General features: G+C 37.8%; 1 protein-coding gene across 1 annotated transcript in view; it reads right to left on the reverse strand.

The window, feature by feature from the left end:
• LOC134751041 (dystrobrevin beta) overlaps window positions 1-15,220 on the reverse strand; it is a 92,468-nt gene extending 77,248 nt beyond the window's left edge. The window contains exons 1-8 of the mRNA XM_063686376.1: window positions 14,967-15,220; window positions 13,425-13,601; window positions 12,697-12,913; window positions 8,957-9,042; window positions 5,395-5,546; window positions 4,469-4,577; window positions 3,009-3,175; window positions 994-1,121 (exon numbers count right to left, since the gene is read on the reverse strand). Coding sequence (XP_063542446.1) covers window positions 994-1,121; window positions 3,009-3,175; window positions 4,469-4,577; window positions 5,395-5,546; window positions 8,957-9,042; window positions 12,697-12,913; window positions 13,425-13,593 — 1,028 coding nt within the window. The 5' untranslated portion in view covers window positions 13,594-13,601; window positions 14,967-15,220. The remainder of the gene's footprint in view (window positions 1-993; window positions 1,122-3,008; window positions 3,176-4,468; window positions 4,578-5,394; window positions 5,547-8,956; window positions 9,043-12,696; window positions 12,914-13,424; window positions 13,602-14,966) is intronic.
• Between the last annotated feature and the right edge of the window lie 2,470 nt (window positions 15,221-17,690).

Consider the following 17,690-nt stretch of genomic DNA (forward strand, 5'->3'; position numbering starts at 1 on the left):
AAACGACTTGCAAAATGTAGAGATTGGTTTGGTCAAGCTATACACTTAAATAAATTGATTACAGTGTCATCTACACATTTAACTGGTCAAGAACCTTATTGCAAGGAAATAAGGTATTATGTCAGTACAGTGTTTCTATCAAAGACAAAACTGACGTATGGAGTGAGCCCTCTATGTCTACTTAATTCTGTTTGGTTTCTACCTTCCCCATATGACTGAGATTGGAGGTTCGTTCAAGATGATCAGGGAAGTGTGGAACAGGTCGCATTTCTGAACCTATTCTCGTGAAATTTTGGGAGCAGGTTCGATAATTAAGTGAATTGATTTGTTGATTTAGTTTGTGTATTTTTAGGGTTCCGTACCTCAAAAGGAAAAAACGGAACGCTTATAGGATCACTCGTGCGTCTGTCTGTCTGTCCGTCTGTCACAGCCTATTTTCTCCGAAACTACTGGACCAATTAAGTTGAAATTTGTTATACATATGTAAGTTTGTGACCCAAAGACGGACATGTAACGTAAACAAATGAATTTTAAGCACGGGGGCCACTTTTGGGGGGTAAATCATAAAATTAAAAAATAAAGTTTTTCAAACTATATGGTGTTACATATCAAATAAAAGAGCTCATTGTGAGAATCTCAAATACATTTTTTTTTATAATTTTAAGATAAATTTAAAGTTTAGAAGTTCTTTCTTGAAGAACTAGGCAAAAAATGTAAATTCCCCCCCTTTATCTCCGAACCTACTGGGCCAAATTTTTTGAAAAAAAAAATACACAAAATAGATCTTTACCTATAGATCACAGGAAAACCTATAAGAAATGTGCAGTCTAGCGTGAGTCGGACTTAATTACTTAGTTTTTGATCCGACATTTCACATAAAAAATACATTGTTTAAATGGTGTAATGTACGGAACCCTTGCAATGCGAGTCCGACTCGCATTTGGCTGGATTTTTCTTGATGGCTATTCCGGGTTAGCCAGTGTAAGTACTCACACGATATGACTGAGGTTGAGTGTGCGCTCAGGGCGGTCAGGGTAGCGCGGGACCTGGGTTCGAGCCCGTTCCGGTACACATCGAAATGACTTGCGCAGCGTTGCTCCGATTTGCTTTGATGGAGATTTCTGGAATAAATATGATTATTTAGAAATTTTATAATAATGAGAATAACCCAGAAAAAATAACGTTACAAAATAGGGGGCTTAGCCAAGTTGGTCATCGTTGATAGAAAATGTCAATCGAAACTTGGTCAGGTGATTTATTTGTTATTTCTTTTTGTTTTGATTGTGACTTAGTCGAAGATGACAATCGCCCGTCTTATAAATATTTATTTCTTTTTATGTCTACTATTCTAATGTGCCGAAAGTCCAAATAGTCAAACCAGTAAACTCGATCGAACTGGTCGAAAATATGGGAACGAAGAGTCGAAATTGCGAGATTTATTTATTAATTAGGTACGAAAAAATTAACTAACATAATGAAACTTACTGAATACAAAAACCTATAGATAAATGCGAGATCGAATTTGTCGAAAAGTGAAATTGAACTAATCAAATCAAAATGACCGAATAGACGAAAATCGGGATCGAAGTAGTCGAATATGTTAGATCGAACTAATTGAAAATGTAATTTAACTAGGCGATGTGATTGAAGTAGTCGAAATTAAGTCGAATGAAAAAACATAAACAAATTTTATTAAACAAACTGAAATATATACCTAGTCGGCTCATAAGTTCTGTCACTGGCCTTTAAAATTTAAATTTGGAACTCCTAAAACAAAAACCGTTCTGCATTTGAATTTCGAATCTTTATTAAATATTTGAGTAGTATAATTTTGCAATTTTCTGTTTTCTTCAACATGGAGTGGACGCTTAAAGATAGCCGTACCGCAATAATTGCACTATATCGTTGTGGTCACTCGCCGACTAAAATTTTTAAGCTACTTGAAAATTTAAAATTCTCTCTAAGATTTGTGTATCGTACCATAGAAAGATACAGTGAGGTCTCTAGTTTAAATGACAAGAAAAGAAGCGGTCGTCCGCGTACAGCTAGGACTCCAGCGGTTGTACAAGCAATTAGGGCACGCATTGCCAGAAATCCCGCTAGGAAACAAAAAGTTATGGCCCTTCAGATGGGTTTGAGCAAAAACACGGTGAAAAGAGTGCTTAATCAAGACCTGAGACTTCGTGCTTATAAACGAAAAACTGGCCATCTTCTCAATGGTCGGCTTAAAGCTTTAAGGCTTAAAAGATCTAAAGCTTTATTGAAGAAGTACGCTAAAAATAAGCACCGTTGTATACTGTTTTCGGACGAGAAAATTTTTGACATAGAAGAAAACTGTAATAAACAAAATGATAGAGTGTACGCTCGCAATAGTAAAGAAGCGTCATCACCCTTCATCTGTGATGGTTTGGCTGGGAGTTTCTTATGCGGGCGTCACTAGTATGCATTTTTGTGAGAAAGGAGTAAAAACTAGTGCCAAAGTGTACCAAGACACGGTGTTGACTAATATTGTGAAACCACTATCCCATACGATGTTTCTAAACCAGCATTGGGTTTTCCAGCAGGACTCTGCTCCAGCCCATAAGGCAAAGTCTACACAAGCCTGGCTCTCCTCCAATAAAATCGACTTTATACGGCATGAAGATTGGCCCTCCTCTAGCCCAGATCTTAATCCTTTAGACTATAAAATATGGCAGTATTTAGAGGAAAAGGTGTGCTCAAAACCTCATGCAAATCTAGACTCGCTGAAAAAATCTCTTGCTACGGCAGTGGCCAATATCGACATGAAAGTGGTGCGTGAATCCATTGACGACTGGCCACGAAGACTTCAAGCCTGTGTAGATAATTATGGCGGTCATTTTGAATAAATGTTATACATTTAGATTCTCTAGTTTATAAGCTTTCAAACGCTGTACAAATTATACGGAATAAACTTAAACTTTTGATTTTATTTGATACTATGTATATGACAGAACTTATGAGCCGACTAGGTATATACATATACTTACATAGTGCGAGTATTCCTTGACCTCGTGCTCATTGGTGTGGCCCTGGGAGACTCTGCCGCGCCAGAAGCAGTCCTGGCAAAGTGTGTAGTTGGCACAGCGCGCGCAGCGGTAGCGGAAACCGGTTAATGCGCTTAGGCGGCACGCGGAGCAGGCCAGCGGGTGGACCACTGTGGATAAATAAACAACCGTCAGTGTATCAATACATACTATACATGATGATCTTTTAGGATTCCATACCTTCAAAGGAAAAATATACACAGCACAAGCCTTGTCGAGCTTCCTGAGGGACTATTTCAAAGTGTGTAAGATTTTCCAGTTACATTTATTTATTTTATTCATAAAGGAAATATAAAAAGCGTGTGAGTTAAAGGACTTAACTTGACATTCATACTTAACACCAACGAGTAGGTGCAACGTTGGAGGATCTGCCATCTTGTGGCCAATAATCTGAAACTTACACTTGACACGGACTTCCAGTTCGAACGCCATCATGATTGATTGCCTTTGTTTTTTGCTCATTAATATTGTTTAAAGTGTAATATCGATAGCTTTATTATACAGTAATCTAATGTGGTAGTGTGCAGTGAATGGAGAATTAATCTAAAAGCGTGTTTAACCACCAATTTGGGGTTAGTCCAGCTATCGGTTTTACGAGACAACTACAATAACTACCGAACTACGTCGTGCTCTAAGAGCATTTGGTATTTCTACCTCTAACCGTGTCCGGCTAGAGCCCTAGAGGCCCATAATTTTATTGTTTACCGTACACTGGCTGAAATATTAATCAAGAAATATTAATTCGATCCCACGTGGATCCTACTTTGACGTTGGCGAAACAATCGACAATTGAATTACACTTGACACTTGGCGACAATAAATAGCACCTAGCGCCTTGACAATAGAGGCGTGTTCAGATATTTGTGAGCGCCTCGGCTGCTCCGATATATCTGATGGCCACTGTACAGTAATATATCGTCACTTGGCGGGAATTACCCTCTTTTCATATATATTTTTTTTTTAATTAATTAGTTATTTTTTTAGGGTTCCGTACCCAAAGGGTAAAAACGGGACCCTATTACTAAGACTCTACTGTCCGTGGCGACTGTACAGTAATATATCGTCACTTGGCGGGAATTACCCTCTTTTTCATAATTTAAGTTTTTTTAAATTAATTAGTTATTTTTTTAGGGTTCCGTACCCAAAGGGTAAAAACGGGACCCTATTACTAAGACTCTACTGTCCTTCTATCTGTCTGTCTGTCACCAGGCTGTATCTCATGAACCGTGATAGCCACAGTTGAAACTTTCACAGATGATGTATTTCTGTTGCCGCTATAATAACAAATCCTAAAAAGTACGGAACACTCGGTGGGCGAGTCCGACTCGCACATGTCCGGTTTTTATTATTTGTTAAGCAGCATAATAGCGACCTTTTTTGGAACTTACTAAAAAACGACTTACCATTTTCAACGCTTGCCAGTCTATGAAGTAGGGGCAGCCATACTAGACAAGGCGGACCGGAATCGGACATCAAAGTATCCAGGAAATCGTTCACTGTTATCTTGCCGTTCTATAGACAAACAATACTATATTAAGACACATAAAAACACCGTGGTTCACCGATAGTATGTAAGTACTGAAAATAATTCAAAGCTACATTAATTTCTCATCTTTGTAGCCCCTATCCTCATAGTCCTCCCTTATAGTACTTATAGTCTGTCAAATAACGACTTTAGACAAAGGCGCCAAATTTTAATTTTCTATGGGACAAAGACACATCGAGCTTACATTTTTTAAACTCACAGTTTTTTTACAGGCGGTAATAGCTTTCTGACAGAATATATTAAGATCGATGAAATTTAAATCATGTTCAATTGGAATAGAGCTTCATTGTTTAGCTTCGTTCAAGTTATGCCCAAACCAAAATCTACTCTCCTTTCTACACTATAGGTTTAAAATTTCACTGGCAAATTTTGGATTTATTTCTTGTAAGTATGGCTGGGCATTAGGAGGCTATACAGTAAACTTCAAAACTATACGAATATGATATTTACAGTGTCTCCATATTACAATCGCGTCATGTTATTGGAGATGTTTGTTTTATCACGTTGTATCAGCTACATAGCTATCCATAATACGCCCGCTGTTCCTCTCTCGGATAGTCAAATAACTTCATCAGAAGGCAGTTACCGTCAAATAACTGTCAGATTAGTTACCTGGTTGAATATGGACAGCGAAAACGAGTCGGTATAGCTGAATAGCAGAATGTCATACACCACCGTAAGCAAAGCCTTTAACACGTTGTAGTCGTCAGATTCAGCGCCTCTAGATAGCCAGATAGCTTTATTAACAAACCGTAGTCGTCAGGCAGTTGTCAGATTGATTACCTGGTTGAATATAGACAGGGCCAGTGAGTCGTCATAACTGAACGACGGGGATTCGTACACGGCCGCCGGCAGAGCCAGAACTTCTCTTAGGTAGTCAGATAGCCTCTTCATCAATAGGTGGCCGTTGCCGTCGGATAATTGGGAGAAGATATCTAAAAAAAAAAACAAAGTTTTTAATTGAGTTTGTCCTTTATCTATCTACTAAAAATTGGGCATTGAAAACCGGTCTGAAAACCAGCGCCGGGCAACTCGGCCCGGCACACGCTGAGACCGGAAACCCTTTGCCCAATTGTTTGTACCTTTAAATTAATAATTGTTTTTCTTATTCTTGTTTTATGTAATTTTATTTTATTTTATTTTATTTTGTACTTGATAATGTGGCAATAAACAATTCTTATTCTTATTCTTTGATTGAGCTGAATTTTAATATATTTGTTAAGGTCCGACAACACTCCAATACTGTGCGGTAAAAAATGGTTTCATTATCCGTTTGAACATCGTAATAAAGGTAAATAGTTACTATCCTCCTCCTTTTGTCGCGCATGCCAATTTTTTATTTTATTTGTTTCCTGTAATTTCTCTTTTGTTGTGTGGCAATAAATGTTTTCTTATTCTTATTCTTACTATGCAAAAAATACATTCAGCAATATAAAATCTTGTGCAACTCATCAAGTGCTACTTGAAATTAAAGAAAAATGGCCAATATTATCATCAAAAGATATACTTATCAGGAATTTTAGTAGCACGCAAATTCGTTGGCAGCACGCCAAATTGATTGTTTGGTGTATCGAAGTCAGCTTAAAGCTTAAGACTGTAATGTGCATTATAATAAAGTATGAAAAAACCGCCAATTTGGACAGGAGCCAAAGTGATTAAAACTTTATATAGTACATGAAAAACACATCTTTATTTATAACACATCTTTGGGGATTTTTACAATACCGTAAACTCCTACTCATATAAGAAGTTATAATTAGGGTTCCGTACCAAAATGGTACAAAAGGAACCCTTATGGTGCAACTCCGTCCGTCTGTCTGTCTGTCACATTGCTGAATATCTCGAGAACTACTGAAGCTATTGATTTGAAATTTGGAAGTTATAAACACCGCTAACCTTAACACGTTGTGTAAAATGTGAAAAAATACCATTCCCCCCCCCCCCCCCCCCCCTTTATCTCCGAAGTTTACCAACGAAATTTTTTGAAATTTTTACATAATAATAATATTATCATAAATATTACAGGAAAAATATAATCACACCTCTGTCTTAAAAACTTTTTTAATACAGTTGCTCAAAAAGTGCTACTTTTCGTGGCTATTTAGCGTGCGGAAAGTTGGTTTTCGCGAACTAGTGCTTTTTACTTTTCCAATTTTTTTAAAAAAATTCCCCTCACTAGCTCGGAAAGCCGTCTTTTATCCTTTAAAACAAGCGGGGAAAAACGCGTTTTATCCACTATTGGGGAAAGTAATTTGACCTTGGATGGAGCGTGTTTAAGTAGCTTGACAGATAACAAAACGTAAAACGCTCATAATAATGGTTCGTTCGATATTAATTGTCATTAAATAAATGGTTTGAGAATCTAATAAAAAATACCAAATTCAGCTTTATTTAATAATTTTAAGTCATAAACCTTAAAATTCCATAAGAAACGTTAGATTTTTTTAAATGATGTTAAATATAATTCTGAACGCACAAGTTGAGTCGATGCAATTTCAAAACGGATCCTTGACATTTCATACGTCAGAACAGAAATGTCAACATTGTCAACAAAATTTTTACTTAAAAAGACTTCTCACCGACTCACGTAAAAATCAGAATTTCCAGTGTTTTTTGTTATAATATCGTAAAAAAATAAGTGATTCCAGTGATGAAGATGATCTAACGTCTGTGGATGTTGCACTTTCCTCGCTATAGTGAGGAGAAAAGTTTTGTGTTACACACGGGTGCAAATGTATTTTACTTCTCGTGTGTTAAAACACAACTTTGCACCCTTGTATAACAAATATCTATTACTTGTTCCAATTCATGACTACTTATTGATGAGTGTTAATATTAGTTTCCTTTAAACGTCGTAATCAACATAAAAACCTACTGTTAATGTAAGAATACGAAAAATTACTTACCTCTTCATCATTATAAGTATTATAACACGTTTATTTATTAATGTTGAAAAACCGTTCTTAATAAGTTGTCTGAATGGAACGGAACGCCTGTCAAAGAAGAGGCGTATTTTCTTACTGCAAGAATGTTTTAAGTTTCCAAAGGCAACATTCGATATTGTTTTTATAAATGTACGATACACAAATAATCGTAAATAACGATATTTAGGTAATAATAGTACAATGTTTTAATATTTACAATTGTTTCTGTCTTATAGAACATGCATTTGAAAAAAAACTCATTGAAGTGGGTTCAATAATAATAAAAAAATCTATTCTAGTCGAATAAAAGCTAGAAAAACACTTCTTAATGTCAATGATGTCACAGAATTAATAATATAAAAGTTTCGAATTCCATTCCTTACTTGTTGCTTTTCTTATTTTTTCGCTAAAAAACGTCGTTCGATACACGTGCGGATATGTCATTCTTCACTCGTCCCGAGTCTACTAGTGAAGTAATGACATACTTTCCGCACTAGCATCGAAATGTACTATTTTTTTAAAATTATCAAAAAACATGTTCTAATTTAAATTGCAATTTAAGCCCATTTGCGGGTGTTTGTTATACTTGAAATGTCTATGAGATTACACTAAAAATACCTTCTTTCAAATAAAACAAAAATAGTCGAAATCGGTTCACATGATAAAGAATTAAGTATCCTTGAAAAACCCAACATACATACGGGTCGCGCAAATTAGTTAGCCAATTTGCCAATAGATGGCAATTACGCTTAGTATACAATCCCCCCTTGGGGGAGGCCTATGTCCAGCAGTGGACGTCTATCGGCTAACATGATGCTGATGATGACGCTTGGTATACAAATACAAATAATTTATTGAAAAAAAGTATTGTACAGAGGTTCATCTTAAAGACTAAGAGTGCTGAGAGTAGAGAGTGTTAAAGAGAGTATACTTGTGGTCAAGTCTTTCGTGATTCTATTTACATGAGAAAATTGAAAGTTTGTACGGAACCCTCGGTGCGCGAGTTAAACGAACTCGCACTTGACCGGTTTTTTTTTAATACTTCACAGGTAGGGAATTTTGTTGTAAAAATCCAAGCAATTTTGTTGACAATTATTAGCTGAGACCCAAACCAAGAAAGCAAGAATTATGATTATGTGGCATTTAGTAATAAGATTCCATTCTCGATACCAGTTTATAGTGCTGACTTTTCTTTCGTTTAAACGGTCAACTTCTAGTCTTCTAGTCGCCAAGTGAAACAATATTTACGAGCCCTAATTCATGAAGGTTACGTAGTTGTATTAAATTACAGAGTTCTTAAGGCTAACTTGCATTGTCACCGAAGTTCCATAAGTAGTTAAATTCTAGCTCAAGTGCTCATCGGGAACTAAACTCGGGAAAATATCTAGTTTAGAATATTTAAAGTAAATAAAAATACTTACATCGTAATTTATCCATTAGCTTTCCTGCACACATCGTAGCCAATGCGACTTTTATTGAGAACACTCTTATTTTGCCAACATTCTCACTGAAAAAGAAGCAAAACATGTTATTTTTCATTGCGTTACATTATTGTCGAGGCTCGAAAGTAGCTACTTGCTGGCTGAGGATTCGTTTTAAACGGACGACCTTGGGAGTCCGTTTAATTGAATCCGAAGCCAGCAAGTAGCCTTCCAGCCGAGTCATATATAGTGCTTTTCTCAAGAATGGCGCAATAAATACAAATAAAATAGAAATATTTTACAGAAGCAACGTTCTTATGTATATATTTTCACAGAAAAAAGTGAAAAGATTTGCTTTGCCGCCTTTTTTTTTTACTAAAAATAGAAGTGTACATTTCTGCTGAAAATACGCCAACCTTTTTGACACACCTAAATAGTCGCGGTACTATAATTAAAATTTTATTCATACAACCAATTCACATGTCAAAAACTTAAAATCCATTCACAAAAAAAAAAACAAAGTACAATTTAAACTTATGCTAAAAAACAAAACCTAAACCTTAAATATAAAAGACTTCCCCCAAATCACCCCCTTCCGGCATGGTCGCAAGGACGCTAGCGGCGTTACCCCTCTGCACCGCCAGACTTAGCCTCTGGGCAAAGAAAGCGCCCGCCCTATGATCGCCTGAGACGCCTATCAACCGGACCGACACTTCCCTTATAAAATTCTTGGTGTCGGTCGACCACGGACCCAATGTCTCCATTCACAGAAAACCGGTTGGTCTGTGATGCATATATATGCTAAACCCGGAGTTCATGGCTACACGTGTCATCGTAGCAGATACATTAACATTGATATTACCTATAAAGTATAAAGTACGAGTAGGTACTCCTGTTTAACACTTAGTTCTAGTCTAATCCAGTCAGACAAACAAAAGTAGAGCTAATATCAGTGAACCTTTTGGCTTGGGCTGGTGGAGTGAAAAAAGTTCACCTAAATAATATGAACTATTCTACAATTTGTTAATCGCATTTTAACGGGAATGTATTTGTACAGTATGAGAGACATTTAACGTACCTAACATAATATTGTATGTTTACGAAATTTTACTTGTTTAATAAATATAAACAAGTTTGGAACGTGTAGGTATTTATTATTTTATTTAAATATATTTACACGGCATCACAGCATAGGCCAATACACCGAATAATTAAACTAGTTGCAGGTATACAATTACAAATACAAAATATATATGAAGTAAAATACAGATATGTAGGTATGAAGGTTACAAACGGGAACAGATTTAAGTGACATATGTTTTGCTTATGTCCTAATTCACATTCTTCATTCTTTTTTTTAAGTTAGTGTTGTTGGTTACATTTGTACATGTAATAATATTTGAATAATTATTTAAAGCTACATTTTTATTACCAAACCTGCGTCATAACTTTTTACCTACCTAATTAAGTACCTACCTATTACTACTACTATTTCTGTAATATTAACTTAGGTTCAGGTATAGTGTGTCTCCATTGCAAGCGCCGCAAACTCGTACTCATTCGACAAGAACGCGTATTTGCGGCGCTTGAGAGTTTGGGCCTGGTCCGCGACAGTCCCAGGCTTCCGAGCCGACCCTTCCACGTGGGACGGAGCCAGCGTGTCCACGCAGGTAGCGTCCCACGCCAAAGGGCGACCCAGGCTCCAGGGCACGAGCGTGCAGCCATCAGGTCTCTTCCCGTCAGCTGCGCTGAGACCTGACGGCTCCAAAGTCGCTGGGAGAGAGGCAGTGCTGAGGGCGCGGCGGATTAAATCATTTAAGGTGGCATGCCTGTAAAGCCTGCCAGCGCTCAATCTGCAGTGCAGGCCATGCCGCCCCAGAGTGTCCACCGGCAGGGCGCACCGACTGCAAGAGTGGGACTCACAAATTCGCAGACCCAGGCGAAGGCAAACCGCGATTCGCAGAGCTGACGGTTCTAGAGCGGAGCCTAAGTTTCGTGAAGGGAGCGCGTGCAGCCAATAACCCGATTCTTTTTCCGCCACAGCCAAGAGCCTGGCTCGTTCATGGTGGTCCGCGGAATTTTGTAATAGTACATTATTGTCGAGGCTCGGAAGTAGCTACTTGCTTGCAGCAAGTAGCCTTCCAGCCGAGTCATATATAGTGCTTTTCTCAAAAATGGCGCAATAAATGCAAATATAATAGAAATATTTTACAGAAGCAACATTCTTATGTATATATTTTCACAGAAAAAACTAAAAAGATTTGCTTTGCCGCCGTTTTATTTTTTTAATTAAAAATGAAAGTGTATTTTTCTGCTGAAAATACGCCAACCTATTTGAGACACCTAAATAGTCGCGGTACCAACATTATAATAAAGTACTGATCATCTGTTTGGCTGTTTAATGGACCTATGCCTTCATTTGATATGGCCACTTCAACTTTTAAAAAGTTTGGAACTCGACAAATAATGGAATTTGTATGCAACATTGCAGTCCCGAAATCGAGACTGCAATGTTTTTAACTTTTTAATTTTTTGATGACCATAAACTACGCACTTCGCGACCTACTTTTTAACCGGCAACGTCGACTTTGCCGTCCATTTTTGAGAAAAATAATTTGGTGGTTTCTCTTAACATTAAAAACGTCCCATGCCGCTTGGCTTGATTTCTCTCTCGGCACCTGATCGACGGAATGGTCCGCCTCCCAAGCCATTTCCGCGTCTGCCAGGCACGACACCAACACGTTAGCGGTTGTAGAATTTCGAAGAATACCGCCAACGAGGGTGAATGTACTGTAAGCAGACGACAAAAATGCCGGGAGGGCTAGATCTCCCGTCAAACGGATACCGAGTCCGCCAAATTTAATCGGGAGGGTAGCCTGAGTCCAACTTGATGGTGTAAAATTAACGTTTAGGATCCTACTAACCGTTTCCCTCAGAATCTTATCGACGTTTGACGTAATTAAGGGAAATTTCCAGACTGGGGCACAGCGGAGAATATACATGAACCTTGGTGAAAAAAGGCAAAGCCGCAGAATGTAGATCGCCATGTGTGGGTTAATCTCGTATAACAAATTTGAACAACCAACCAACCAACCAACCTCGCGCGCACCAACCAACCAACCAACCAACCGCGGTACCAACATTATAATAATAAGTACTGATCATCTGTTTGGCTGTTTAATGGACCTATGCCTTCATTTGATATGGCCACTCCAACTTTTAAAAAGTTTGGAACTCAACAAATAATGGAATTTGTATGCAACATTGCAGTCCCGAAATCGAGACTGCAATGTTTTTAACTTTTTAATTTATTGACTGACCATAAAGTACGCACTTCGCGACCTACTTTTTAACCGGCAACGTCGACTTTGCTGTCCATTTTTGAGAAAAATATATTGTAATCATACTAGAATCAATTCTTTCATTGAAATCGGCTCAGTCGTTTTGGGGCTTGGTGGAATACACGATACGTGAGGTGACGATACTCCCATACGAATAATAACTGTAGTAGTTACCTATTAGTAACACAATGGATAGATGTAGAAAATAGTATGTATTTATAGTAATTAGTAATGTGGTGTCAATTTCAGCCGATGATGTTAAATGGATCTAATAAGTATATATATATCTCATATCAGATTCACACCACGATTCAAACCTGGGGCCTCTTGCTTCGTATGCAGTGTCACTTCCGACTAGGCTAGAGGCCATAAACACTATAACAAATTCACCCAACTCACCCAGTGCTATAAGCAGACAGCAACCAATTTAGTAGCAACGCGGAGCACGCCTCCACCGACACCTGATGCGCTGGCGGCAACCGCTTGTTCAGATTATGGTACAGCGAGGACACCAGCGTCTCCAGCCTAGTGACGTTCACACAGGCATTGGGCTCAAGAGTGTTCAGAGCATTCTCTCTGAACGCTTCTATTACATTCCATATGTCTATTACGTGTACTGCAATAACAAAGACAAATGGTTAGTGGAGCCAATGGCTATAACAAACAGAATGAGCTGTATTCTGAGGGAATCACCGCGGTCACCCGATGCCGCAAATCACATCACTAAGCCTAGTGCTTATGGCTAGTTAATTTTTGTCAAGTGAGATTAGCAGATGCACTCTCAACTCTTATATTAAATTAGTTGTTAAGCCTTCATGAGGCTGGCACTTTTGTTATGATGCCAGTTACAATACTATCAGAAATGTAGTGGCTTACTTAAAGAAGTTTTTGGGCAATACACAAATGTACAAGTACATACAAGTAGTGTTATATACAAGTATGGATTAAATTTCAGGACTCACTGTAAGTTATCATAAAGTTGTGGAAAGCACTTTCAAGTACTTCTTAATTCTTATTATAAAAAGAGAGCTACCTATATGTTAAAGCTAAATCTAGAATCACATGTAATAACATCCTAAGGAAATGAAAGACCTCGTCAAGATAAGTAAATTCGGTACATCACTCACAGTTACACTTCTTCTGGACATAACGGAGTTTGCAAGCTGTTCGGTAAGATGCAAATCTGATAAGATCAAAGTTCTGCTCCCTCATCTCCTGGTGCAGCTGAGATCGGGGGTCGGAGGCCCCCACACCTGCATTGGGCATCATGCCCATACTGTCACGCTGGAGGGACATTGTGACTCCTAAAAGTTTAGTATAGTATTAGGGTTACCAGTTGCGATTTGTCTGGATTCATCAGATATTTCGTTTGATATCTAGCAGTAGTAGTAAAACACTTTATTGTACAAAAAGAAACAAAGCAGGAAAAAACACACATAATCTGTACAAAGGTGAACATAACCCTTTCAGGGATGTTGAGTTTTTTAAGGAGCAAGTTTTAAGACTGAAATCTAGGAGGCACATATGAGTCGCTTAACTTCAAACTCGGGTAAATCCATTTATGCTATTTTACTGCTTTTTGCGAGTTTGAAGTTAAGCGACACATATGTATTATTTATTACTACCACCATGAAATCAAAAATCCCATTTCAAAGATAATTTATAATTTATCCACATATATTGTTCACATATGTTGTATCCACATATGTTGTCCACTGCCTGCCTGCTTATTAAATAATAATAATATTTTGGTACCTCTAAAACTAGTGTCTACGTCAATTCTTGGGATTAGTTGTCAAGCGGCCCCTCTCTCCCATGAGCCGTGGCAAAATGCCGGGATAACGCAAGGAAGATGATATATTTTGGTACCTCAAAGTAGCAACAAATATTATAAGGTTTATGTACTGAAATACCACATTTGTGTATGGGAGCCTGATAAATCCTAAAATAAAATTAAATAATGCCAGCAAAGCACACAATATTTCTAATCTTAAGACTACCAATAACACTTCTCCCAACCTGCTTTTGTTAAATTTTCATTGGTTGTTGAATGAAGTCATATATGGTCTTAAGTCATTCAGTGTCTATGTAATATTCAAACCTGGGTTATAACCGCCAACATCAGTTTGCAAATTGAGGGCATGTACCTCTTATTATACTCCGATTAAGGCATAATCATAGTGACAGATGTCCCTTCTGGCTCCATGGGATAGTGGATGGTTGGCAATTTGGGTTAATTATGCAAGCCTGTACTTCTTACAGGCTAGTACATTGAAAAACTTTACAGTAAAAAATATTTAAGGGGCACCCAAACCCACAACACACACATACAGTTCCCTAAAGTAATATTAACATAGGACAAAGCAACACAACTATTATCGCTCGCTCAATAGGCTTTGTAATGGTAATGGAATGGAATGTTCTATCTTCAACACTCACCATCAGGAGAGATTAGGGTTAAACGTAAGCCCATTAAAATATTATTTCTAGCAAAATGATCATGTAGGTATGCGAGAATTAGCTTTGTTTACGTATTTTACCAACGAAGGTCGGTGCCATTTACGTAAAAACTTGCAATAATCTGACTACAAACATTATATTTAAAAAGCTACCACTTGTCCCGAAAATTAGCGTTAGTTACAACTGTTACCGACAAGCATTGCACATACCTGCTCTTAGCGGTTAACTCATAATTTTGTTGACATGGCGATAATGAATTCGCGGTGAGGCGAATAATATTTTCGTTGTTATATGGATTCTAATTAATGCAACGATATTTTTCTTATATTTATTCCGCGGTTAAACACTGTAAGTCCACTTTCACAGCCAACGACCCAACGTCAAAGAGTATATAACCACTACGTTTTACCCAATGTATTGTATCAAGTGTTTATCTGGTGTCTAATGTAATCAATGCGTAATAAAACACAATACTTTACTATAGCTAAAAATTAAAAAAAAAATGGAATCAACATGACAAGTCTGCAAGTCTGCCATTGGAGGTACGTTCCAAATCCTGCCGTCTATTTTTAACGTTAAATCGTAACAGACTACCGCACCGTAGAAAATGTATCCATTATCTGCGTTACCTTTTGATATAGTACTACTATAATAATAAAGCACCAGTATACCAATACCCTACGTATTTGACTACTAGTCAAATCAGTTTCTTTTTTCGAACTGTCAAAACGATTTCTGTCGAAACACTAGCATCAGGCAGGCTTGTGCCTGCTCGGTCACTTCAGAGAGCGCTCCGCTCTCGGTCAATCGGTCAAACGAACTAGTTCGGTCTTTTAGTTCCTTTAGTTCAGTTCGGTCGTTGAGAGCTGGGAACTGAGCGCCGACCGAAAATTAAAATTTCGTTACCTGTCTTTTCGCTCTTTACGTATTCGAGCGATAGAGAGGCAAATTAACGAAATTTCGATTATCGTGTTTAGCGGTTTTTCCTATATTTACTGATTGAATAGGTAAAATGAAATTAAAGTTGTATGATAATTACGATATAACGATTAAATCATTATAACTATAAAACAATATATTTGATTTTCCTTCATACTTTTCAGGCTTAGGACTGTCATGTCGTTCTTATTTAAAAAGAATGGCGTAGGCGTATTTAAAAATCAAATATTTACAATGATTACTGATTTTAGTTGATTATTTAAATCTGCATATTTACATAACTCTTCTTTCTTTGTGTAGTGATGTACACAATATACAATATAATAAATTTACTAATGTTTTTTTTTATTATATTTTTTTTTTTTTTGTTTTTTTTTTTACGACAGATATTTACATTTTCACATTCCTACATATTGTAATGCAGGAATAATAATTGTTGCACTTTTTTTGGCGCCAAATGTGTTCTCCTTTGATTAAGTACTTGCCCAGCGCTAGAGAACACCCGCTCGCAAGACACCGAGGTAGCCTGCATACACAATCTTCGTTTCATATACAAGTACACGCGTGGATATATGTCCCGTTTTTTATGCTACCATTCCAGAGGATCTTGTTTTCGGTGGATATATTGTTCCTTAAGGTATCCATCATACTCCCTTATAGCTGCAGCTGTTTGGTTTTCCGGCTGTATAACTGTAGCTTGTTCGAGGTCGTACTCGTCCCAGATCGATATTGTACTTTCTTGTGGCTCTGATCGTTGAGGCTCAGTACATTCGGTACGCTGCAGTGGCTGTGGTACTTGTGTTTGCGGTTGTTCTGTCTGAGAGGGGAAAGGAAGCCGGACCTCGCTTATTCTTTTGCGAAGACTTTCGCTAGCTCTTTCAAAAGCCTCTGGTGTTCGAAATCCCCTCTTCTTAAACCTGGGGTCTAAAATTGTGCTGTCTGCGTACACAACGTTCTTTTCTAGATCACGAAACCTAAGTTCAATTTGCCTTGTAAGCGTGTCTATTAAAGTTTTAATCTCCATGTATTCTTCATTTTGATTGGCGTTGGCGCAAGCAACTATGTGTTTGTTCATGAATTGAACGAATACGAGAACTTTCGACAGAGTGACATTTTTCTCCGCACTTATTTCGTTGGTTATTTCGTAGAACGGTTTCAAGATGGGCACAGCTTTTTTGACGATGATCCATTCTCGCGAGTCAAGAAGCAAGTCAGTTCTGCTTAAAATACCCAATGCGCTCTGGACAGCGTCTTTTATCTTTAAAATTCGGTCCAGCATATCGAAACACGAGTTCCAACGTGTTGGACAATCTTGCTTTAATTTTAAAGATGGAAGACCTTGTTGTTGCTGCATTTGTATCAATTTAATTTGAGCGACATTACTTCTCTTAAAAAACTCGACAATCGATTTTACTTTTGTAACCGTTTCTGTTATGTCGAGGAGGCCCCTTTGCACAGCTAAATTTAGAGAATGTGCAAAGCAGCTCAGGGACCTCCAATTCCCTAAGCGCACAGCAGCCAACACATTAGCAGCATTGTCACTTACGATAGCTGAAATTTTGTTAGTAATTTGCCATTCTTCTATTAAATCTTTAATAAAAGCACACAAATTTTCGCTCGTATGTCGATCGGTATAATGTATACATCCCAGTAATACCGACGACAACTGAGTTGTATTGTCGTCTATGAAGTGGGCCGTGACGGCTATGTATCCATCACAGGTTGTGGCCGTCCAGCCCTCAGTGCCTAAACACACGGCATAGGTTTCAGCAATTTTTTTCTGAATCTCAGCAAAAATTTCTTGATAAATCTTAGGTAGCAGTGTGTTGCTTAAAGTTTTTCTTGTAGGCAACTGATAACCCGGGCATGTCGAAACCATTTCTATTAGCGTACGGAACTCGGGTTCTTCTACAATTCTTAATGCATGATGACCTTTAGCCACCATCTTCACGACTTGTCGATCTAACCGTTCGACGCGACTTGCAGCGGGTGGC

This window comes from Cydia strobilella, chromosome 21 (assembly GCF_947568885.1).
Source record: "Cydia strobilella chromosome 21, ilCydStro3.1, whole genome shotgun sequence".
In the NCBI taxonomy this organism is placed as follows: Eukaryota; Metazoa; Arthropoda; class Insecta; order Lepidoptera; family Tortricidae; genus Cydia; species Cydia strobilella.